The sequence below is a fragment of the Leptinotarsa decemlineata genome, unplaced genomic scaffold (genome assembly GCF_025532065.1).
Source record: "Leptinotarsa decemlineata unplaced genomic scaffold, Ldec_3_MD MMD2_tig00000133_RagTag_RagTag, whole genome shotgun sequence".
NCBI lineage: Eukaryota > Metazoa > Arthropoda > Insecta > Coleoptera > Chrysomelidae > Leptinotarsa > Leptinotarsa decemlineata.
In genome coordinates, this window is record NW_027412542.1 from 322644 (window position 1) to 348435 (window position 25792).

The 25792-nt window shown below is 36.2% G+C and overlaps 2 protein-coding genes across 3 annotated transcripts in view; one reads left to right on the plus strand and one right to left on the minus strand.

Moving 5' to 3' along the window:
- The window catches only part of robo1 (roundabout guidance receptor 1), a 280396-nt gene that overhangs the window by 84795 nt on the left and 169809 nt on the right, over nt 1-25792 (plus strand). The window lies entirely within an intron of this gene.
- Nucleotides 1484-2891, minus strand: LOC141481236 (uncharacterized). The gene is made up of 2 exons (XM_074172446.1): nt 2756-2891; nt 1484-2692 (listed from the first exon to the last, which is right to left on the minus strand). The coding sequence occupies exon 2, from the start codon at nt 2686-2688 to the stop codon at nt 1570-1572; it is 1119 nt and encodes a 372-aa protein (XP_074028547.1). The 5' UTR covers nt 2689-2692; nt 2756-2891; the 3' UTR covers nt 1484-1569.

Here is a 25792-nt window from a genome sequence, read left to right on the forward strand (position 1 = left end):
TCGGAATCCTCCAACTGAAGATCCGGGAGTGGCGCTGTAGGTTCTTCCGCCTGGGGTCCGGTCGTGGAATCGGCTTCCTGGTATGTTGACATGCTGACGATAGCTACTCAACTGAAGATTACATTGAGGAACTCCTACATTTATACTCTTGCACAGGAGGGGGTATAGTGGGAGGCGGAGTGGGGGGGAGGTGGGGGTCGCAAAAAACGCGCCCCGGATGCAAGTGGTGGATGTTGAGCGCCCCAGGCCGCGAAGCGGCCTGCTGAGCGATCGCCTATACAACCTTTCCCTTCGTTACTTATCCGAATATACATTACTTGAAATTTCTTTATGATACGAATTTTTATCAACATTATTAAAATAATGTTCCAAAGATATTCAAAGATAATGATTAACTGTTTCCATTTTCTAATTAGTTCGTTTTATAGCGAAACAACTAACGTTTCACCGCAAGGGTGTACCGATATAGGCCCATTTTTTTCACTACTACCAAATAGAGTGGTTAGGTTGAATGCTGCCCCATCCACGCAGCATTCCGTGTGCACCAACCAGGTACTATGTGCACTCCGAGGAAAACCTAACCTAACCTACCTGATCATCATCATCATCATCTATAATGATGATGTCAGGTTCGGGAGAATCAACCACCACGATGATATTTGGTGGAGCGATTTGATGATCTTCAAGCCACAGTTGATCCACAAGTTCTGGGCTGGCAAATTCATCATGTTCAAACTCATCTTCGTCTGAGGTTACATCTTGTTCTTCATTCAGCTCTATTGTTGTATCTGAAAACCCATCGAATTCATCATCGGGAGATGTTGAATCAACTACAGCAACTTGAATGTCACCATAGGACCAATTATCTGGTGGGGCAAAATGAGGTTCACTGGTGGAATCAGCTTCCCGAATAATTGGTGTTGCTTGATTCATGATGAACGAACAAGTTGAAGAATATTGAGAATACAATCTTATTTATATGATTTGAAGAAAGTGGGGTAGAGTAAGGGAGGGGGAATATGTGAAAAATAAAGACCCACTAGGTTATTTATTCAAGTATTGATGTGAGAATTGGGGAATAAATCCAATATAATATTCATTAGATTCATGATTTTATTTTTACACATTCACATAAATGAAATTTGTTTGAATAATGTTGAGAGAAGTAATGATGAGAGAAGTGTCAAAAGTTTTGGAATTATACTCAGAGCATTACTAGAATCACTTTTATTTATTCTCTAGAAAAAATAACTATTTTACAATTCACACACTTTCAAATGATGGAAATTCTATACAATTATTCTATTTAACTAATTTTATTCTATATACTACATGTGACTAGAAAATGACTAGAATGAAGGAATAAATACTGCCCCAACCACGCAGTATTTTGTGTGCAACAACCAAAATAGATATGCACTCCAATATTCCTTATTTTATTTTTTCATTCATAACATTCATAACCTTAAAATTAACATGCAAGTTTTTATTATATTCCTAAAATTACAATTTTTTTATTCTAAACATACATCTAACTTAAACTAAACAAAAATATATTTACAAAAGGGGTTAGGTATTAAGGAACCCCTGGCACATGGCATCCCATTCCTGAACAAGAGGTCCATATTTTTGGATGTAAGCCAAACTCTTTCCTTGTTGCGAATCTTCTTCTTGAAGTTTCGCCCTAAGCAAAGAGAGTCGCTTCTCTAATTCCAGTTTCTGGGCCTCGATGGTGGAAATATCCGCCATCAAGGCCCTTTTTCTGGAATCAGAACCATCCACAACCTTCTTTTCCCTCAAATATCTCTTTTTCACAGACTGTGCATAGGTAATAGACTCTTTGAGTTTATTACCCTCTACCACAGTCTGTGAAAGGACATTTTCCGGGCCAACCTCTTGTTCGGAATGCTCAACACGTACCTGGGGGGTGACTGGAGGGGGCGACGCATCCCGATGGACCTGGGGGGTGACTGGAGGGGGTGACGCATCCCGATGGACCTGGGCGACGACTTCCACCAAGTTCTGCACCTCCATCACTGGAAGGGGTGCTGTAGGCCAACCAACGTAAGGTGAGTTCTTTTCACACTTTTTGCGAAAAGCACTCAACTTACCACCCCTCCCACCTTTGGCTTTGGATGCCTTCACAGGTGCGGACTTCTTCACAGGTGCGGACTTCTTCACAGGTGCGGACTTCTTCATCTTCTTGGCCCTCTTCACCGGTTTCTCGAACTCATCCCCTGAATCGATGGGCGATAATAGTTCGATGGGCGATAAGAGACTTTGAAGATGCGATAAATCCGCCAGAGACTCGTCCAGGTCCGGGTTGTACACATTCAGTAAATCTTCGATTTGGGGTGCTGACGGAGAAGTTGGTCCACTGAATGTCGACAAAGTTGGTGGGGGGTCAATCTCCTCCTCGGGGGTTGGTTTGAAGTCCTCGAAAAAGAACTTCAAGTCAGGAGCCGCCACTTCCTGGGTGGAAGTCATCCCCGGTGGTGGAATGGGAGCCGCCACTTCCTGGGTGGAAGTCATCCCCGGTGGTGGAATGGGAGCTGCAGCTGGTGGTGCAGCTGGTGGTTGTACCATGATGTCCTGTAGGACAACCACCCTCCTCCGCTCTACATCCTCCAACTGTCTCTCACTGAGAGTGGTAATCGGGGTCATCAGAGCATTCCTTAGAAAAGACATGATTCTAGAAAGAGAAAATGAAAATATTAGACAATATAATATAAATAGTATGGAAGTGTGTACTTACATCAAGCTGCTTGGAATTTTCAACTTCAACTAAGTTGGCTGGCAGGTATCTCAGGTTGGCTGCTTCTTTCGAAGGAAGACTGCAATCGAATGATGAACTGTGGCCTCCTCCTCATGTTTTATAGCCGTATGCTCCCTACCACTTCGGGTGGGAATGGGAGTGGGGGTGGAAGTGGGGTAGGATAATTCGTTTGAAATATTCGACAAGTATGAATTTTACAATTTGTTGAACAAACCAGATAATGAGTGAAAAAATTCAATTACTCGATTGCTCTTCCAATAAGGCAATGAGTAAATTTAATTTCTTGTCACTTATACTGTTTTCATCTTTCAGTACATTCAAAAGAATTCTTAAATTTTGTTCGGAACTTGTCTGATAGAATTCAATATCGTTGTGGCCCCAAGGTAATGTCTTGGTGGTATTAGGAATGATGAATCGCTTATCATCATTATGTGATAGCGCGACTTTATTGCACATCAACGTGTAAATATCATGTAAATCACTCCTGAATACATTCATCTTTCTAAATATTATACCGCCTGTTTCAACAATCCTAATGTAATCTTCAATTGAAATTTGATTTTTTATAACGGATTTTTTAATACCTTTTGCTTTCTTTATTTCATCAGACACACTTTGTACATGATATGCTTTCGCACCGGTGCCATGGAAACTGATGATGGGATCACTCGGAAGTTCATCCTTCATATTTCCAATCACCGATTTGCTAACTGGCACATTGAATTTATTACCCAACCTATAGTTAGAAGTGTCAAATTTATCAACATTTGCAATCATAAAATTATAAAAATTATCCGTCATTATTTTCAGTATCAAAGAATCCGTATCGGTATAGAGAAGAGAAGCTTGTGGTCCGTAATGTTTTTTGATGACATCATAGAAAAAATCATAAATGACTGTTTTCGACATATCCAATATACTGAACCCCAAATACAATGGTTTATTATAACAAACCTTAACTTTATCCATATGTATGACGACAAAGTCTTCCGAAAATATGGATAATGTTTTGAAATTGGGACGAGCTATCAAAGCATTGGCACCCATACCTCTTCTTATGGATTCCCAATGTGTGACAATTCGAATGTCTCTTCTATTGTTTACATTTTCCATCGTTTTGCCAAATATGGAATTTATATTCAATTTGAAGTAACCCTTCTCAAACTTATTGGTAGCCTTATTTCTCAAATTTGTATTTAAATCGATATATTTTTTCAGCCACGGTGACTGATTGAATCTGAGAATTCTATGAGTTTTCATCACCATCAAACCATTACGGACCGCTTGTTTCAAATTCCTATAATGAACGATATATTTCTTTTTATCATTCAAATTAGGAATAAGTTTGGGTATTTTGGACTTTGAACCAGGTGGTATAATACTTTCAACCAAAAATGGTAAATCCGAATGTAGATCGTGTAACTCGACAGGGTAATGCACATCTACTTCAAGTATGTATCCTTGGGGGCTATCATCTGGAATACTATTGATATCCAACTGACATATTTCACTGGCGGTCAACCAAGTGAACCCACCAAAAGGTAATGATTGAGACATGCTATGACCATACAGATTTGTTGCATCCAAATACATTATGAAAGATGAAGGTTCTTCGGGATTATAATTTGGAAGAAACTGATTGTTTGCAATATGCTTTCTCTCCGAATACTGGCTTACACCACCACGTATACCGTTTTGGAGAAAATGCACCATATCGATATCAGTTAATAATTCCAAGTTGACACCCGTATACTTCAACATAGCATCCCAAGAAAGACCTGGAGAAGTGAAATAGTGAGCAGGATCCAATTTATATGTATCTAAACTCATATTTCTAAAATTTTCAAAAATATCGCACAACAGTAGAACATCAGATTTTAGGTATATGTCAGAATATTCACCCAAATCTTGACAATTGAATGTGTTCCATACCTGCTTTACTCTATCATGATCCTCATCAGAAACATGTTTTTCATTTAATTTATCATAAAAGTCCACCTTTGATGGTATACTAGAATAATTTAATTTATCTAAAGAATCGATAAAACTGTACGGAAAAACACCTTTCTGCCTCATAAGTTTGAATGTATCCTGTTCCGGAAAATATTTTCTTGTTTCCACAAAATGTTTTTCATCTAAATTGTCACCTAACTCTTGAAGGGAAGCAGCCATAAATTTAAAACTATCGATGAACCTTAATTTCAAAAACTTATTTTTCATCACTCCATTGTGATCTACTATTCTCTCCATAATTATATGTTTCGTGAAGGAAACATACTTTTCTTTAGTTTGAGCAATGACATCAACTTTTGTTTTGTTTGTGCATAACTCTTTTATGAACAAATGACAGTCATACCCACTGAGATTATGAAAAATTATGGGTATAAAGTTGGGCAATTTGAAATTGAGGTTACAAATACTATGTGCAGCTCCATTTCTTTTTTTTCCCGTTAGATGGCAGTGGTCACGCACCTTAATATCACCATCACCAAATGGTTCTCCACATATACCACATGTGGCGGCAATATTGAAATCATGCTCTTCCTCATCAGTCAATGGACTCATTGGAATGACTTTCTTCAAATATTTGTGATAAATATTGGTGACATCAGCCTCCAAGTTTGACACAAACACTTTAGCTGCATCAGCACCTCTATATAGTACAAATTTAGATATAGAATCATCAAAAGAGCACTTTATGTGGTAAGAAAAAGCATATGGTTCATGAAGATATGTTCGATTTGTATAAGAGTTAGCAGGATTTGGCTCATTAGTATGAACTGCTTTCAGAATAGATTCGAAATCAGCATATACAACGAATGGAACCCTCAACTGTTTCTCGATATTTTCAAATTTCAAAATATTCTCAGGTACCCTTTTACCAAATTTATCAACCCTGAAATTTGTGGATGGTGTCGTTGTCGATATGTGATTACAATCATTCAACTGATGTCGCAATAAAGTTCGTTCATTATCAAAGTACAATAAACAACCATCACAAAAATACTTTTTATGACCACGGGCAGATATTTGTGATGATACTAGTCTCGATAAATCCTTAATCCAACAATTATGACTATTACCAGAATCATCTGTAATAATCAACAGATTAACATGACTATTTAATCTACGTTTAGAATAGTGTAACGGACCCACAACTTCATATTCAATTCTACCATTTTTAAAAACATTTTCCAACCCATAAACATTGATAGAGCAATCGTTCATAACCTCAAACTTAGGAATATCTTTCAACTTAACTGGAAATTCCATACCTGCTTTATTCAAGACGGTTGAGAAGTGGGGATATGATGAAATTTCATTAAGTTTCTGACTGGCAGGGTATAAAGCTGAAGTCACAGCCCACGCAAAGCAGCACTGATCTTGATTAAGAACATTCACCACACTTTTCTTCAATTCGATGAACCTTGGCAATTTGATGTATGAAGACCCTCCGAAGGGGCTATACTTGTTGATATTCACCTCCAAGTACAAAATTTTCTCAATGGTCCAACCTGAAAATATGGGTTTTCTCTATAAGTCCATCATCATCAACATTTTGACTAGATCACATACCTGAATCCCGATCTTGAAATTCCGCTGCTTTAACAGTTAAACTATCTGCAAAACTGCTATAAACCACATCCAAATCATTCGATTGATCAATTACTTCATTGGGACTATTAAATGATTTGATGTCTGAAAGATCCTTAGTTTGCAGACTGTACCGCCCAAACACTTCCATGTTCACTTTCATGCATTTATGGATATCCAACACTTCTTCGAGTAGTTTCACTACTTTCTGCTTAATTTCATTGAAGAATGTTGGGTAATCCATGTGGTGGTTTTCACTGTCCACTCGGTAGCTCACAATTCGACACTTGAAAGCTGTATTGACAATTTTCACACCTTCCCCATATTGAACACATGCATTTGTTCTGTGCTGCAACGTCCTCCGATGTACATTCATCTGATCGCTTGCAATAGTCAAATTGCAGCAAACGCATGTTTGCAGTGTTGGAAGTGCTGGGGGTGTCAACCGTTGCCTCTTCGATGTTGGAGGTCCATCACCATTTGCGGGTGTGCAGGAATCCCGCTGATGACGACGTAGGTTGTCACTACGAGTGAAACTTTTTTTACAATCAACGCACGAATACATCTTGTATATAGAAATATCTACCGTACGATAAGGAGAATTTGAAATGAGTGAAACGTTCACACCACACTCCTTATAAAAGCCCAACTCCTCCCCCCCCACCATAACCCAAATGAGAGCTACAAGGTCAACATTCAATGCCACAGAGCAAGCTCAAGGTAGTCGAAGTGACGAACGTCAATGTCAAACCCCACACTCAAGGTCAAACACCGCATTCAATCTCATACTATGTGTACGACGTTCAAGGTTAGGTGACGTCATACGATATTCTGAACTTATATAGGAATTACCAACAAGGGAGTGGACAACGCCGAACGCCCACTGTTCAAGGTTATATTCTGTACACGTCACGATTTCATTCAAGGTCAACATTCAATGCCATGGAGCAAGCTCAAGGTAGTCGAAGTGTCGAACGTCAAGGTCAAACCCCACACTCAAGGTCAAACACCGCATTCAAGCTCATACTACGTGTACGACGTTCAAGGTTAGGTGACGTCATTCAAGGTCGTGTGACGTCTCAAGGTCAAAAGGGGTGGGGGGAGGCGTTCAGTCGGCATTAGCACCCTACTCATGCCTTTCCATTTTTGACAATGGTAGTCCTGAATATTTCTTCTTATACAGAAACATTGTCAAGCACCTTCAAACAAACTTAGTTTCAACGTTACCACATTGTTCAGCTTCGCTCTTTGTCTTTAAAAACAATTTTGTTATTATACTTCTTTGAAATCACCTTATTTTCAGTTTAACCATTTCAAATGTGCAACAATTTTACCGAGTTCGGGTTGAAAATCTGAAAAAAGAAGTTAACACAGGTAACTTCTCCTTAGTGTTATTTTATAACATAAATATTAACATATTTTCTTTTTATCTCCAACATGTTCAAACTGTGAAAATTTACAATTAACAAATGAATATTTGATTTCTTTCCAAAAAAATGAACAATTCCTTACATAAACATAGAAAATTCACCATATATTTTTATTATCACCTGTTGTAAATGTTCCTGTTCTGCTAGTTCCTGATCACTTTCAATATTGGATTGGCTGTGACGCGGAACTTCTTGGTCCTCTAAAAACTGGAAATATGTAAAATACCATAAATGTGGCTCATATACTGCGTCACTTCCTATGCCGGATATTTTGATATCTATTACTTTCTCCGTTTCTTTTCTTACTGATCCTCTCATGGAATCTATTTTCTTTTTAACAGTCTCCTTCGTCGCATCTGGGTCTACCTGCCGTACCTACTTTTGTCACCAATTCCTAGTACGCTTTGTTTTTCATTATTTTGTTGCTATATTCTTTGCAGTTTACATTCCACAAACAAGGGTGACTTCTATGTAACTCAATAAACTCTATTACAAAATCTTTGCTTCAAGTTCTTGTATCCATGTTTGAATTATTTATGCCTGAAACACACCCTTTTTTAAAGAGTTTTCGATGTCGATGAATGACGGTTAAGATTGCTATGCCCACACACACGTCGACTTGCACGAACCTGTTGGCACGTACGTGTAAAATTATGGTGGCGACCGTAATTCAAATTGCCGAGTAAGATTGTCAGTACTTACGCCACACACTGCAATTTTGCACGCACAATTTTACTCGCCAAGGTTGAAATTGTCGGGCAATATTGCAGTGTATGGCGGCCTTTAGGCATTAGTGGGACCAGCATACATTCAATATTGCATAAACATTTGACTGTCAAAAAAATTTGTTCGCGTTGGATCCCACACAATTTGTCAATCGCCCAAAAAAAGGCTGGTATCGATTGGTCGAAGAAAATGCTCAAAAAATACGACAGCGGTACTTCGAAACACGTCTATGACATCGTGACAGTCAATTCTGAGTATTTCACCATCATTTGTGTTTGCCAGTTGTCTTCCAAGAAATTAGGAAAACCAACCACTGAAGACGGATCACTCTACACCACGACAATGCGAGCTCTCACACATCGGCTCAAACAACTGCATTTTTGAGCACCCAAAGCATCGATTTGATGAGTCATCCGCCGTATAGTCCTGACTTGGCACCGAATGAATTCTTTTTATTCCCGCACGTAAAAAACAAACTGAGAGGTGAACGTTTTTCGACACCTGAAGAAGCGGTTGCTTCATTCAGAATGCATGTTTTGAAAATACCTCAATCAGAGTGACAAAAGTGCTTCGACAATTGGTTCAAATGCATGCAAAAGTGTATAAATCTTCATGGGGAATATTTTGAAAAACAGTAAAGTGATTTTCGATGATTAATGTTTGCTTTTGTTCTCTAATCTCGAAATATAAAAGGCAACCCTCGATAGGATCCGTTTTCAAAATGTTCCCGTTGAAATATATCAATTTTTTTGCTATTTTTTTTTAATTAAGATACATTTACGATTCAGCAAAGAAATAAATAAAAAATATTCCTTCACCTTTTTAAAAAATTGACAAAGAGGGTAAAGCTAGTCCATCTTTTCTTGAATGAAATCGCAAGCGAGTTGGGGAAAAACGAAATTGCGGAAGCGGTATTTGTGGTGTCTCGATATTATTTGTTCGTCAGTATTTCATGAATGGACCTGCTTGATGTCCGATCACAAATGATGGATGATTGATAGTCCTGTACAGGATTCAATCAAAGCACACACGATAAAAACGCAATCATGTTTATCGAAATTTTCGAGACGAATAAGCTTTATAAATGGAACGTAATAAATCTTATGACCGACTCGGCTGTGAGAAAAAAATCCCTTCTTATTTGTACAGATGATAACGAGGAAGAAAGGCTTTTGTTGGGATATCGTTAGCAATAGTGAGAGTTGGAGATTTTTTGATATTATAAATGTCGCTGAAGATTTAACGTTTTGTAATTCAGCGATATGATTTACTTGATGAGCAACTTTTACTGGATCGACTGAAAGTTTGCTAGTTGTGAGCTATATAACAAAAAATTATAAAATGTGTTTTTTATCAGAAAACGTATAAAAAATTTTTGCAACATTTGTTGTGAATAATAACTTTTAAGAGTGGTCCTTCGAAATTAACATTTTTCGCAAAATTATTGGTAAAAGTAAAATGTCTGCAAACCCATAATTTGCGAAATTTCGAGCCACTGACATAGAATCCTTTTTCATTCGTGGATAATATGTTGGGAACAGATGATATGAAATAGAATAAATTTATAAACGAGGAATATGTGTTGAGATTAGTTCCAGAAAAGGAAAAAAGGTATAAAATCAAAAATCTCGGTTGTGAACTTCAATTCGGATCTCTTCCTGATGTTACATATTCAACCTGGGGCAAAAAAAAACACAAATTTTTGGTGCTCAAATTCATTTGTTAATACTGAAAATGAGCAGTTTCACTTCATTATGCTTGAAAAAGAAATGAACAATTTTACTCTGATATACATTTGGTTGAAAACAAAAATTGATGGGCTTTAATAACGAGTGTTTTCTCCTCTTACTGTGGTAACACCTTGCAAACAACGAGGCATGCTTTGGATCAGATTTTGGATTACATTCTGCGGAAGACTTTCCCATTCTTATACCAATATGTCGCGTAGCTATCTAGAATTTCTAGGTGCCGGCACATGTTTCCGTAAAGGTTTTTCAAGCTCATCACAAACATGTTCAATGAGATTTAAATCCGCACTGTGCGCAGGACAAACACATCGCATGAGTTGAACCTTGTCAAGATACTGAGCAATGATCCGATCAGTGTGAGGCCGTGCATTATCATTCATAAATGTTTTGTCGTCCCAAGAAAAGGCATGTATGGTGAAACATGGTCTTGTGGAATCTCCATCAGGTACCTATGCATGTCCCATTCTCGATGAAGACTAACTCCGTGCGAGCGTCAAACGATATACTTTCCCATCCCATAACTGATCCGATACCAAATGGAAGCCGCTTGAGCACATCTCTTGTCTCGTCGTTTCCACATGGGTACACGTCTATCTGAGCCCGTACACCAGTAATCAAGACACGCCTCCAATCCGCTACTGTCCAAGCCAAGTGTTTTCGTGAAAAATTCAATCTTGCAATCTGGTGTTCACGGAAAACCTGCGGTCCAGTAGCTCTAGTTCGAGGAGATAATCCATCATTACGGAGTCGCCTCCCAACTGTCCATTCACCTAGGTTTACATTTCTGGCTGCCGTAACTCGGTGTCTCAAAGCACTAGAAAGCGGCCATCCTTAGCTCTTGTAGTTCTTTCTCGCCCTGAACCAGGTCTTCGAGTTAGTAGACCAGTTTCGTGGTACCGCTGCCACACTAGTTGCACACTCATGAGACTAACCAACGTTTCTTGCAATTTGGCGCTGACCAAGAACGTTTGCTAAAGCAGCCATAATTCTTGTCGCAACAACAGGATTTATGTTCAATTCGATACACCAATATGGACAACAATACCCAAAAGGCAATTGACAGGTAAAATTATAGAAAAAAAGAAGAATACTAATAGTGGTTTTTAGGAATTCGGGCAAGTGCTCGTTATTTGTCAAACGCCTATCGCAGAAACAATAACACAACACAACAAAGTTTTTGTTTCGGGGTTGAAATTAGATAATTTTAATGTATTTCCACGTGTTGAAACCGAAAGTGACCATAAAAATTATATATTAGCTCTTGTTTTCAAGATATAGTATCATTATATTATATATATGTATATTGAGTTTTCAACAAATGAAATATTTCATCACCAACAGTTGGTACACATGAAATTATCGTGTGAAGCTGATTTTTAAATTAATTTAAGTGCTGATCTGAAATGCTTCGAAAGTGTGTGAATTCTGTCGATAGCTTTTGCTATATATGTGGTGAAATAACATTTAAGGCTCAGAAACGTAAAATGACACCTATCGTTAAGACAGCCTATGAACATTATTTTGGTGTGAAAGTTGGGGACCAAAATAAATCATGGGCTCCTCATATATGTTGTAATTCTTGTTCCGTCATATTGCGAGAGTGGCTGAAAAATAAAAACCGGGCAATGGCTTTTGCAGTACCTATGGTTTGGCGTGAGCCTACCAATCATACAGACGACTGTTATTTCTGCTTAACTCCTCCCATTAAGCAAGGTTTATCTATGAAGAAAAGAGGAACGGTTAAATACCCTAATCTCCCATCTGCTCTTCGGCCTGTACCACACTCAGACAATTTGCTAGTCCCTTCTCCACCCCAAAACTATGAAATTTTACAGGAAGGTGATGAAGACTGTTTAGAAGGAGCAACCCATTCTTCTACATCCTATGACCCTGATTTTGAGGTAAGCGATAGGTCTAGTGATGCGCACAGAATTAGTCAAGCAGAGTACATTTAGCTAGAAAGCAATCTTTTTAGTACTGGTAGTAGGTTGTTCTTCAATCAAATTAAGTTCTGCTTGCTCAAGCTGTGTTCCACAATCCTGTGTTCTTTTGTCGAATGAACCATATTCTCGTAATCGTTGATGAAGTCGAGCAAATATTCTTCGTGAAGGATGCTGCCGTTGAGGATACATTTCAGCATATCTTCTAAAAGCTTCTAACCCATTCCCCTGCGACAGACCGTAAACGTAATGCATATGAGCCATTTCCTCATTTGTGTATGCCATTTTAATAACAAGTGAATTATTAAAGTAACAAATTAAGAACAGAACAACACACAATTAGTATTAACTCAATTTCGAAAATTCACAAACTGACAGCGTCATACCAATTTAATTGTCACTATTACTAATAGCGACCTACTAGATAGATTAGTTTTGTATTTTCGCGTTTATGATGATGTATCTCTGTAGTGGAAGGGCAAGTTTTTACCGATACGCCTAGACCTTTCAAACTTTTATTTATGTTTGTGAAGTAATCAGACAGTCTCTAGAATGAATATTTCAAATATTTTTAATATTTTATTTTTGCAGAGAAGTGGCCTCCACGAGTCACGCTTCTTCGATTTGAATATTATTTCCAAAGCTCTTTTCTGGATAACGAATATACTCTGCATCAAAATCTGGCTGCTTGAGCCCCAGGAAGGAATTTCATACCGGAGATGACTCTCCATAAGTGAATAGTATGCATTATTTGCTGCGAGATATGACATTTATGGAAAAGCAACCAAAAGATAATTTCTTTTTTGAAACAATTCATTAATATAGTATGGTACATCCAAAATTATTCAAATAAAAACATAAATTTCCAATATAACTTCAACTCATGGTGTACATTCATGAAAAACATATTGATCGTCGTAAAAACTGATTCATATTACATATAGGTGTCCATTCTTTTCGTAATTCAAGACAAATTTCAATTCAGCCTTGAGTAATTGGTATCAGGTATTGCTTGCGGTTCTGGTAGAAAAATCAGTTAAATTTCCAAAAAACGACATAAATCATTTTTAATCACTGCCTCTTCTCCTAGCTTAAAGTTCAGCGTAAATTAAACCACAGATTTAATTTACGAGGAAACTCGAAGACGAACTGATACGCCACTCTGCTGACACTCACCTAAATCTGAGCTGTCAAATAAAATCAGGAAGTTCCCTTTGAGAAGTGAACGCGCTACGGCCGTTTTCACTTCAGCAGGGCCAAGATATATTTACTCAGATAAGAACGGTCGAAGGCATTTATATATTCGAATCCTGGCGATAAAGCATTCATCGAATTACTGGCATCGGTTCCCGACGCTATCCAGACGCCTATGAACCTCTATAAAAATACTCAGGCGAAGAGTTTAAAATAGATAAGTGTTTTGCCATGACGGCTTTATCTATCTGTTGGGCAATGATTGCGTATCGGCTTTTCGAGATTGATGTTGTGCAGAAAATGTGTGATAGTGAATTCTTAAAAGTATCTAGAGACCACAGCTACCTCGCAGAATCACAGAAATACAGTCCATTATCATATGAAATAAGGGCAGGCTGTAAACTCGATATTGACGGCGTAAAACAATAATATATGTGCATAATAGCTTGGGGAGGTGCCTACAATAATCAAATGAACGGACTCAACGTACTCTAGAAATAAATTCTAAAGATAATATACTCAAAAGATCGATCCAGTGGTGGAATTTATCAACTAGCAAAAGTTTTAGATACTAAACGATTGTTTTTGAACGCCTTGATAGTGAAGCAGAAAAAAGAAGGATCTAAGCATTACTATGTGCACGAATATAACACTAGGAAAGGAGATAACCACCTCGCAGTGACTTTCGTCTCTAAAACAATATCCCATCGTTCATCATATTTCATCAAACCCAGAGTATACAATGCAGATCCCAGTGACCTGAAAACAATCGACTCGCTAAGCCTATTCAAGAAAGAACTGAAAAATTGAATTTCAAACCTTCCTAGATCATTCACCCATCATTTGATCAATATAAAGAATAGTTTCTGAAATAATACAATAGGACTAAAAGACTGTTCTACAGAGGTCTTCGTTTTCATTGTAGACTAAGTTTTCTTCAATAAAAAAGTATCGATACTATAAATCTCAAATAGCTTCATTTATATATGTGTATGTATATGTATACGGTAATTGATCTTTCGTCCACACGTATACACCTTTATCCTTTATTATTTACTATCATTTTTTCTTTCATTATTCCACAACAAGCATATGTTTCTGTAGATTATCACTCATATTTATTCATTTATATTTCATTTCATGATATAATACTATGTAAATTTGTTAATTTTATTAAAACAATGATAAAAATAAAATAAAAACAACAATAAAAATTAATTGACGCTCCGGGGCGACTTCATTGATTCCAGTGGCGCATTTGCTTTTTCAGCTGCAGGAAAACCCGGAAAAAGCTGCAGCACCACATCATCTAAAGATCTTGATCTAACAATGTCCTCTCTCTTATAAAACAAAATGCAGGGTGTCTCCAGAGGCTCCAATGAATGCAATGCATCGCCAGAACACTTCGTGATACGACTATCGTCAAACTTAAACCAGTCCGTTTCTTCTTTGACCAAGGCGTAATAATGACCAAATTCAACGCCAGAACCATAGTGAACAATGATATGTAAATTATGTACAAAAATATCATCAAAACCATTTTCCTACCTCCCTAAATTATTATGTATTATATAATTAACTCTGTCCTTTGTTCTAGTGAATAAATATATTATTATTATTATTTTTCATCACAGAATAGTATTATCCATTTCTTTCTACCATAAACAACTTTTTATGAAACAAAAAAGGATATATAGGAATACATTTGTGTCATATTGTAAGTTCTATTGGCTCTCCCATCTACAGGCTTTCAAAATAGATTAGTGGAATATTGACACATGGTTTCTATAAGGATGAAGACCATGCCAAAGATTCTTTGGAATTTTCAAATTTTATCAGGAATAAAATAATACGTGAAAATTATATTTCAATTTTTCTCTATATGATTTCTCTTTCTCATCACTAATTGTCCAATTCCTTGATTAATATAATTGAAAAGAAGTGGGAAATCCTTTCAAATTCAATTACATTACCTATAGAACTTTTCATAGTTTTGACTTAAATTACTTTTGGTACTATGGTTTTGTTTAACAAATTTCTGTTTTTCATTCATTTGTCTATTTGTATCAATAGTTTATCATTTCTATTGCCATTTCTAACATTCTCTGAGAGATTTTTGAATTATTACTCTAAACACAATTTTCATAATGAAATCTATATCGTATGAAACTTGAAATCAAGACAACAAAAACAACAAGGAATAAAAAAAATCAGGAATCAAATGGTAAAAAATTATTTTCCAAAATCTCATTTTCCAAAAATAATCGAAGGAAAAAATTACTCTCTTCTCGAAATACCAGGACAAACACAAAATGTCATGAAATACCATACTTAAGTGAAAAATTTGTATGAAAAGCTTGGCCTATTAGGTGTTAACGAACAAATTAGAGTGACTTTTTTAAATGAAGAAAGTACATTTGGAAAACATTTTTTTTTTTTCAAACAAATAACTGAAAAATCGCTAGGCATATCTAATACAGTTCGAGTTGAACTGTGAAAACTATCCAAAATGCCATGTTGGTCAAACAGGACAGTATCTTGAATACTTATGTCAGAACACATGATATATTCTAAGAAACTGAATATCGAGAACCCCACAGTCTTTGTTGAACATTATAGAGAGTATAGACGTATTTTCTGAATAAAAACTATTCCACGCATATTCATCCAAAAAAATGAGCGAAATGATACATATCATCAAATAAGATAGCATCAACACTAGAAGGAAAACAATTTCTTTTTTCATCCTCATCCTTTCTCATATCAATAAAAACAGTTACCACTTTATCAAAATTATAGATAGAGCCATTCGTTTGTTGCATGTCATTTTATAGTGTTTGTATAGTTTTCAAATTAAGTTCATTTTCAAACCAGAAAATCCTCTTTGGTAAGTATGAGTAATTTCAGTGAAAATTTATTTCTATTTCTTGTAACATAAAAAATTTAGGGGAGATATGTTATGAAAACTCATTTGTTACAAATTTCTGATGAATAAGAGAATAATTGTTTTCCTACCAACATACCTTTGTGAATTAAAGAGAAAGTTTGAAATATGGCTTTAAACAACACGTAATCTCATATGTTGCTATCAAAAAATTTACTTTTTTAAATTAAAAGGGATATATTTATAGGAGAGATCAAATTTGGACAAGAAAGGTTTCAGGTTTCTCCATCTTTATACAAAAAAATTGTGGGAATCTTCTGGATGAAGGAAGGAGGCAATCAATTTCAAAAAATTACCTCTATACAAAGATGTGTAGATCATGCAAAGAAGTACCTTTCAGACACAAACTGGAAGAAGAGCTTTTTCGAAACAGCTACTCTCATATCAACATTGACATTCACGAAAGAAAAAATAGTTTCAAAACAAACACTTCTATATAAACACTGAATTACAGAAAAAAAATTGATTCAGCTCGTATTCCAAACATTCGTTGTAATATTGCATCAGATATCATTCACAGGATTGCTACACAATATAGTAAATGAAAGAGGTGACCTTTCACTTTCATGGAACAGTGGTCATCCTCACTGGTGGATATCCGATGTTTCGATGTAGGACACTTGCCTTATCGCCTCTTCAGCACCAAATCTGCAGAACATTATAAGAATAAGCTCTCAAATCATTCATAAAACGTATGACTTTGAGTTAAATCTACTCATGTAATCGCTGAATGTATGTATAATAACATTCATCCGCTTATTTGATTCAATCCCAGCCATAGGAATCTTGTTTAAATTGAAAGGGGTATTTTGTTAGAAGAAATGAATTTTTGGTAAAGAGACAAACTGGAAGATTCCCATAGTTTTTTGTATAAAGATCAATAATCTGTTTCCGAAGTAAGTTGAGGTATACATTGCATTGGTCCGTGTGAATAGTGTCAACCCCATATTAAATATTTGAGTGGAATCGTTTTTAAACGAAAATTGTTCCAGTCGTGTTCAGCAAAGAGATCTAGTGGGGGGTAACTAGCTATATCCCCTAATCTACCATAGATACATTTCGTTTTTGGAAACCTAATGTAGAAAGTTTCCACTACCATTTCTACAAAGAGCTGCAATATATAATTTTCATGGAAGGTGATTGCTGACCGCGAACCACTTCAATAATGTAAAAAAAAGTTTAGAAAGTCGGGCATATCATTGTAAGTTTCAGTGAAAGTCGTTGTTTGTTTAAGTACATTTTTAAACAGAAAATTTCCCGTCAATGAAACAATTCTGACAACATTTTCAAAGTTAGTAAGTAGAAGGACTAGAGGCTTTTTGAATGATGTATTACTCGATTCCGCGTAACGCTTATTCAAAATAACAGGAATGGAAAAATCAGCAATCCTCTCTCAAGGTCTTTTTTTGAAGTCATTTATCTCCATTTGCTCTTCATTTTTGTCAGTGGATACACATTTCAATATTTCAATAAACGCCTGCATCATTAAATAAAAAATATCATCGGTATCAAAAACAAAATGAAAATTCTCAGTGAAATTAAATAACAGTCTTTTCTTCTTAAAGTTTTCCATTCACCAGCTCAGAATATCTACAGGTATAATACCCGGTAGGTTCAGTATAAATCCGCTAAAGCCTCGCAGACGGGGATCTACTGATTCAGTTATAAGGAGTTACAAAATCCCTTATATAAAAGCTGAAAATGGCTGGAGACGTACTTTCGGTATACACGCAAGTAGACAGTGGCGCTGAATGTTTTTATTCACTTTGCAATTTCAAGCATTGGTTTGAAAGTCCTTATATGTACTGGTGTTCGTTTGAATACATAGTTACAGTTTGTCAAGAATAGGAAAAAGGGTGAAATTTTTGCGGCCTGCACGTAACGAAAGCATTCGGAGAAACAAAGATGCACACTATTAGTCCATCTCATTATTGAATTCAAAATAATTTCGGTCAAGACAGGAAGTGAGAGCTAAAAAGATAACTTGTTTAATTTTATGGGATTGGTATTTTTTTGAGTTGGAAAATTATGAATAGTGGTTATGCCATTAATCGGAGAAATGTTTGGAATAAATAAATAAAACTTGCTTTGAATTAGAAGGTTGTTTTTATTTTACTTTTAAATATGTACATGTTTTATACTTGAATCAAACGCAAAATACGGCGAAAAATTTCTAAGAACTTAACCATTACAAATAAAACAATTTATAGCAAAAAATTATAAAAGGCAAAAAACGCAAAAGTTTAAATAAAAAAATCTTTTAACCTAATCTTCGGAGGATGAATCTTCGCTAAGGTCTGGACTGATGTAATCTGGTTCAGTGTCACTATCTTCTTGCAAGTTGATTATTATGTCGTCTACCATGAAATCTAATGTTGGTTCCTTTTCCATGAAAAACTGTTCAAAACTTTGAGCATGCTCACATCGTTTTTTTTTACTCAGTTTTAGAAAACGTACTAAAACATTCATCGCATAATCTTTCCACGGTCTTTAAGCTAAAATCTACATTTCTTTGTGCAACATATTGCTTTAAAGACGCCCACACTTACTCTGTAGGATTCAAGTCGAGCTTTCGTAGGAACCAGCATAGTTATTTTCGAATTTGAATTTATGATGTATACGCCGGAGAGTTGTAACCTTTTTATCGACAGTATAATAATTGATAACAAATCTTCGAAGCAATCCCATATCAAAACCATCTAAGTTAGTTTTAGCTGCGGCTTTCTTTCTTTTTATATTTGGTGTCAAAAAAGCAGCGGCTTCTCCATTCCCAATTGATTTCTTCATTTCCTTTGAAATTTTTTGTATACTGCTTTAACGTAACGCCAGTTGCCATAGCAGTTCTTTATTGAACTTTTTTAAAGTCCTTCATAGGTTTATTTTCTGCCGCTTCTCGTTGCATAAAAAAATTACATTGGCTATAACTTCCCTCGTTTGACATGTCAGCACTTTACATTTCAGGTTTGATTTGAACTCCATCCTGGTTAAGAATACTCAAATTGTACCGTTTACGCTTTATTTCTGCTCGGACTGTACACTTGGTTAACCCGCGATGCTCATTTCACAACAGACAAATTTGACTGACTGGGCTGTGGGCGTTTTCACTGCTGTCTTCTGCGCACAGCTAAGGCGGTCTCAAATTAATATTTTGAAACTTTTTCCTATTCTTGACAAACTGTAGTTAATCATAGCTGTACTTTGGGATGCCACTAGCCAGGCACAGTACTTTCTGATGGTTTTTCTAAACTGTAATCCATGACACGAGACTTCGTATACATAACAGTTGGGCTGAAAGGTTCATAGACGAGCATAGATTTTATTATTCAATATGCCTAGTTTCCTTAGAATGTGAGGCAACGATTCATACAATTTTTCGATGTCATTTCTATAGTATGATTCGTCTTTAGACCCAAAATAGGCCTCAGTTCCGACGATGACCTCTTCATCATCGGCACTAAATTTCTTTCTAGAGAGCATTCTCTTGAGATCTGAGATCTAAGGGCTAGATCTGGATGATGATATTTTCAACTGGTAATCCAACTCGTAATTTTTTGACCAGCAGTTTTTGAAAAGTTACAGCAACAAATAAATTGTGGCCACAACGAGTGTTACGGTTTTCAAGTAATTATTTGAATTTGAATAAATATATATATGATAATATGTATTGAGTCTTCTTTCATAGAGTTACCTCCAAATAATTTACATAAAAATAACGTTTAAGTGAATCATTTCATTTTTGTTCATTTTCGATTAATAAAAATTCACAGTTTTTTGGGTTACTTTCAGTAATTTTTTTATAGTATCTATTTTTATAAGGAAAACGTTATTTACCAAACTTCAACAAGAATATTTTTACCTGCTTATTAATAAGTGAATGACCTACGAAAATGCTTCACATGCTTCACACAATATACAGAGAGGTTGGATTGCTGAACTAGTGTAGCATTTTTTTATAAAAGACTTTCATTATGATGTAAGTCACGGCTATGTTCTTTGATTTGGTGGCAAATTTTTCCTAAACTGGTTCAGAAATCACACGAGCGTTAAATGAAGAATTTTGAATTTTGGATTGAATTTACGAGATAATTTGATGCAGACCCCATAAATTCCGAATCAATAGAGGCAGAACAAACGAAAATGCAACAAAGGCAAATAAATAGGTACTTCATGAGTTAAATAAAAATGATTACGTGAGAAAAATATATGATTGTGAAATCAAGAAACACACCACACTTGAGAAACACTGTTTCACTGCTTTGAATTATTCGTTTGATGGCCTTATTTATTTTAAGAGTTTACAAGTATGCCTAATGAGTCGGTACATTTGGTTATAGTTGTTGAGACAGGTTAAAAGTACTAGTTTCATCGATAATATGCAAATCAAGCAGTGTCTTTTTTCAAAATTTCGAACAAAGTTAAAAAAAAGATGACAATTCTGATTTATCAGAGAGATGAAACACATTTTCGGTAAGTCATCATACTAGTACTAGCTAAGGTCTTTCAGTTTTATTTCATTTTGTAGCCACCAATTCCCTATTTAAAATCTTCATTGACGCCCCTGTTCGACACCATCACGCACCCCTTCAGTCGTCGCACAAAAGTTCAATGTTTTCTGCATCGAACAAAACGTTCAACGTGATACGACTTGTCACGAGCTTAATGGAGGGGTTGATATTTTCTTCGTATTTCTAATGACCCGATTAGGCCTAATAGTGTATTATTCAATTTTCATTTGGCTTAGAACTGTCTTTCATTTTTCTGAAATGTTCCTGGTGGAATGAGAAAATACTGGAAAGTTGAGCTCTCCAGTATGTTTCCATTTCGGAAAAAAAATTCAGTTTTTTCAGTCTACGTTTGTCAGCTTGAGAAGTTTGGCTTTTGATGATGTTTCAGCTCTCTTTCATATGAACACGATCATTGATTTTTCTCGTTTTCAAACAGCAAAGAGGTTAACTGATGAATGATCATAGTAGGCTTCTTTACAGAACATCAATGAAAGCACAAACAAAGAAGAATATTGAACGAAAATCATTTTTATGGACGAGATCATAGTTTTTATTGAACTTCTTTGACTATTTTCGTCTTCTACAGTAAAAAAATAGAAAATTGTAATCAAAAACTTTATACAGGTGTAGGTAAGTAATAGTTAATTCCAATAAGTTACTGCGTGAATTCAAATTATTATTCACAAAGAAAAGAAATTATACAGGTAGTTTTGCGGACTAAAATCTGCCTCCGTCTACAGAATTGAAAAAATCTAATGACATTCGCAAGTGTTTTTTCAACTAGTTCGCTGCATTTTCAAACGTCCTCGGCAGATGTTTTAAACAAGTTATCATCTCAAGATATTCATAATTGCGTTACGAAACCAATTTCTTTTTCCCAGTGAGACTTCTTTTGGTACTTTTTCGTTTGTAGGAAGCATCTGAAAGATCTCTCCGAAGCGTCCAACAGTAGTCCACCATTATTGAGATGCTCCATCTCCCTGGTATCTTTTTTCCATCTCCTTAATATCTTGGTGGAATCGTTCATCTTGCTCTTCACTCACATCACCTAAATTTTCTGGAAAGTAGTCGAGGTGGGAATGAAGAAAGGATACTTTCGAACTTACTAGGCAACCTAAAGCTTGAAATGCTTTTAACATTCATTTGACGATTTGTTTGTAGTTAGGGTATTTTTTATTACCTAAAAGTTTCTCTATGACCTCTCTGAAGGCCCTTTTCTTCGAGGATCTGTCGTAGTTGTGAGGAAATGTGAATCAGGCATATGCCATCTAAAATCTGGTTCAATGAAAACATCTTCCTCCAAGTTTGCCTCTCAGAGGACTGGAAACTTTGAAGCAATTTCCATTTCTTAGAAGCGGTGGTAGATAAACTTCATGAGGAGGCAGCAAAGTTTCTTGCAGGACGGTTTTTGACCAGCAACTCACTGGACCAAAAAATGTTGGCCTCGAAGGCCAACATTTTTTGGTCCAGTGAGTTGCTCGATCTCTACTATCCCACATACACAAAAAGAAAGGGAATTTGGTAAATCCAGATAGTTGTGCAAGAAATATGTCTAAGATTTTTGAATCACCTCACACTTATCAACCGTGGTCTTTATATTTCAATTCGCAAAGAATAAATTCCAGCTTTTTGTAGGTTTCCTTGAGGTGTACGTAATGACCGACAGAATGGAGGCATAGAAACTACCAATATGAAGCAGAACTGCTTCAAGGCTTCTTTTGTAGCATTCATTTATGGCTTCAAGTTAGCTCAAAACCCTTTTTCAAAACAATTTTGCGTTTTGCAAAATAATGTAACGTTCTGGAATTTTTTGAATACTTTTTTAGTTTTCAGAACACCTATATACATAGAAATCAGTTGAAAACATCCAGACAACTTTTTTGTTGCAGACTTGTGTTGTCAGAAAACACAAAAAAAATAGCGTACTGTCTTAATCAAAAACAAAGTTTGTATACCCACAGTCTTGACAAATTTCTGATAATTTTCTTTAGAAATAGGGAATGTAAGAGATATTCTACGGGAATGTAACCTTTCACACAACTGCCATCAATGTTTTGGTTGATTTCTGGGTTTTGCCGTGGTCTTATTTGGTTATGATTTCTAAACGTTTCGACGGCAACTCGGCAGTCATCTTCAGTGGCGACCTAATAGTCTATCGAATCGTCAAAAACACCCAGCAACCTCGGTAGATGATAACATTATCCTGAGGTGGGTTAAAGGGCACGACATAAGTAAAGGTAATCGCTCTTGCCGACTCTTTAGCCAAGGAAGCGGCTGGACTAAGAATTTTAGGACCTAGTGGCACCCAGTGGCAGTGGACTTCGACAATTGCGGAAATAGCCAAATGTTACACCCATGCTCAATCCCTAAAGGAATGGGATGGAATCAAAGGATGCAATCTTGCCTGGATCACCCTGGGCGACCCTGGAAAGCTGGCACCGAAGAAATATTTGGTGATGACCAGGAAAAATCTACGCTTAACAGTAAGATTTCTGACTGGCCACTGTCAACTAAGGAAACACCTCTATAATATGGGGCTAGTGGACACACCTCTATGCAGGATGTGTGAACAGGAAGATAAGACTGTCTAGCATGTCCTATGCGAGTGCTCGGAGTTATCATCAATAAGAGAGTGTGTGTTAGGCGAGTCTTGGCCTACACCTGCCGATATAAAGGAGATGTCTCCCAGTGACCTGTCCACCTTCCTGGAAAGGATAGGATGGAGGATGTCCCCCCAAAGAGGACAACTCCTCGGGAGGATGTACAATGGGTCACATGTGGCCTGAGTGCTGTGGGTCTACACTCACCCTCCCTACTCTACAGATACAAAACACCCAGTATTACATGAAGGTGCAAAATGAACTTGATGTATTTGTCAAAATCTGAAACAACGAAAGACACTTATCAAATAAATATAAATGCCTTAAAATAAATTTTACTAGAAATGGAAAACTATCAATTTTCAATAACAAATTGCAAAGGATGCCTTAAAAAAAATTGTGTGATTATTTGGGGTTCTGTACTATTTAGCATCGTTCAAAAGTTGCATTCAATGTTTGGAGATCACAATATATAACAACTCAGTTATCCAGTAGACAGTTAGAAGTGTTCCAAAATGAATTTGTCAAATAGTTGGCCATTAACACGAAAATTCCAATTATTAATGATAATTTGATTGAAAGTAGTTGACAATGTTTCATGTTGAATTTTACTAGTTCAGACTTCCGCATTGCCGAGAACAAGAGAAACACACAATGAGGACAAATAAGCAAATCGGGAGTAATAGAGCATGTTTGGACTCATCAACATAACATCAAGTGCTCCCAAGATGAGATTATCCACAGGGAGGAACACTGGGTCAAGAGGAATTTCAAAGAAGCTGCATAGGTTCTCAATAGCTGTGTTGTTTTTTCTGTTATCGATTCGTGATGAATTCTTTTGTAGATTTTCTGATGTATAGATGTCTTGTTTGTAGTGTATTTCTGATATCTACTTTCTAACACAATTATTTTTCGAAAACAGTCTTACCTCATTATTTCAATGGGAAATGTAGACTACTTGATCACATCTTGGAGTGAGAATATATTTCATTGGTGTTTTATAACTTTTACCTTCCCATAAAACTAATTCCTCCAAACAGGTGTGGGGTCGAAACGTCCATTTAGTAATTTGAACGGGCTCACGGAGCAAAATGTAAATGTCCAAGAAGGCGTTATTGTATTAGTTCTGTGAGGCGTAAGCTGTGGGTTTCACTACCATTATTATCTGTTAAATGTTCCACAACTATTACTTCTCTGGGTGTTATTCCCTTGTATACCAGTGATAAATGATGCGGTTATTAAAAAGTCACAATGCCGGAGATACACCGATGAAAATGTGTTATTCGCTTTTTATTAGCGAGTTTACACGAGAACACACATGTAGAGGAGTTCCAAGAACACAAAAGGGACGTCATGCTTAGGAATTGTTGAAAATTGTGTGGGTGATGCATCTGATAAGTTGCTCATCAATTATTTTTCAAGGATTGAGTGGAGGAATATTTTATATCGTGTTCACATAACAGATAATAAAATTTGCCTTCTTAGTCTGGGTCACGAGATCCTTTTTTTTAACTTCTGTCTAAGGGCACCGAAAATTATGATCCAGGGCTCATTCGATTCGGAATGACCTCTAGCAAATTTTTGAAAAATTTCAAGAGGGGCTTCTCAAAAAAAAGTCTCACCTCCTGGAATTCTATCACCAACATTTATAATTTTAATTTGTAGGCGAGAATAGCGCTAAACGATAGTTATCACCAAGTTTATAGAAGAACTTCTAGCGTTTACATAAAGTCTACTCGAACGTGACGACACAAGCAGCGCCATGGCACTTTGAAGTGTTTTGGAGCGACTCTTCAAACTCATAAATCAAAGTAATCAAAGTGTATTTTATACTAAACTTTCCGGTAATATGATATACGTTGCAATTATAATATATTCCCCAACGTTATAGAACATCGTTTCAAAATCTGTCATCATGTCTATTGTCACATATAATGCTGATAATTAGACGCATACGATATTAGTCGTCATCAAATGAATATGTTAGATATCTTAGGCATTTCATATCGACAAAATAAACTTCAACGGCTTCACACACCAATGCGATACGACACGCGTGATGAAGAAAGGTTGCAATAAATGTTCTACGCAGGGTTTCATTTTTATTGTTGGAATACATTCTTGTGTGTCTTCGCGATTGATTAATAAATGCATCAGTAAAATAAATATAATGTTGGAAAAAGTTGAAAAAACTGTCTATATTTTCTATGGTTATTGACGTATTCCAAACTAGTCGGTAAAAATGGTTCCCTGACAGTATGTTGATAATAACAAAGTATAATTCACTACGACGAAAACCCTAGCGTCAGTTTTCTCTAAGGAGAGAAAAAGCTGT

What these genes read in the sequence shown, in the direction of transcription:
- LOC141481236 (XM_074172446.1), bottom strand. Translation starts at nt 2,688, where the DNA reads ATGTCTTTTCTAAGGAATGCTCTGATGACCCCGATTACCACTCTCAGT.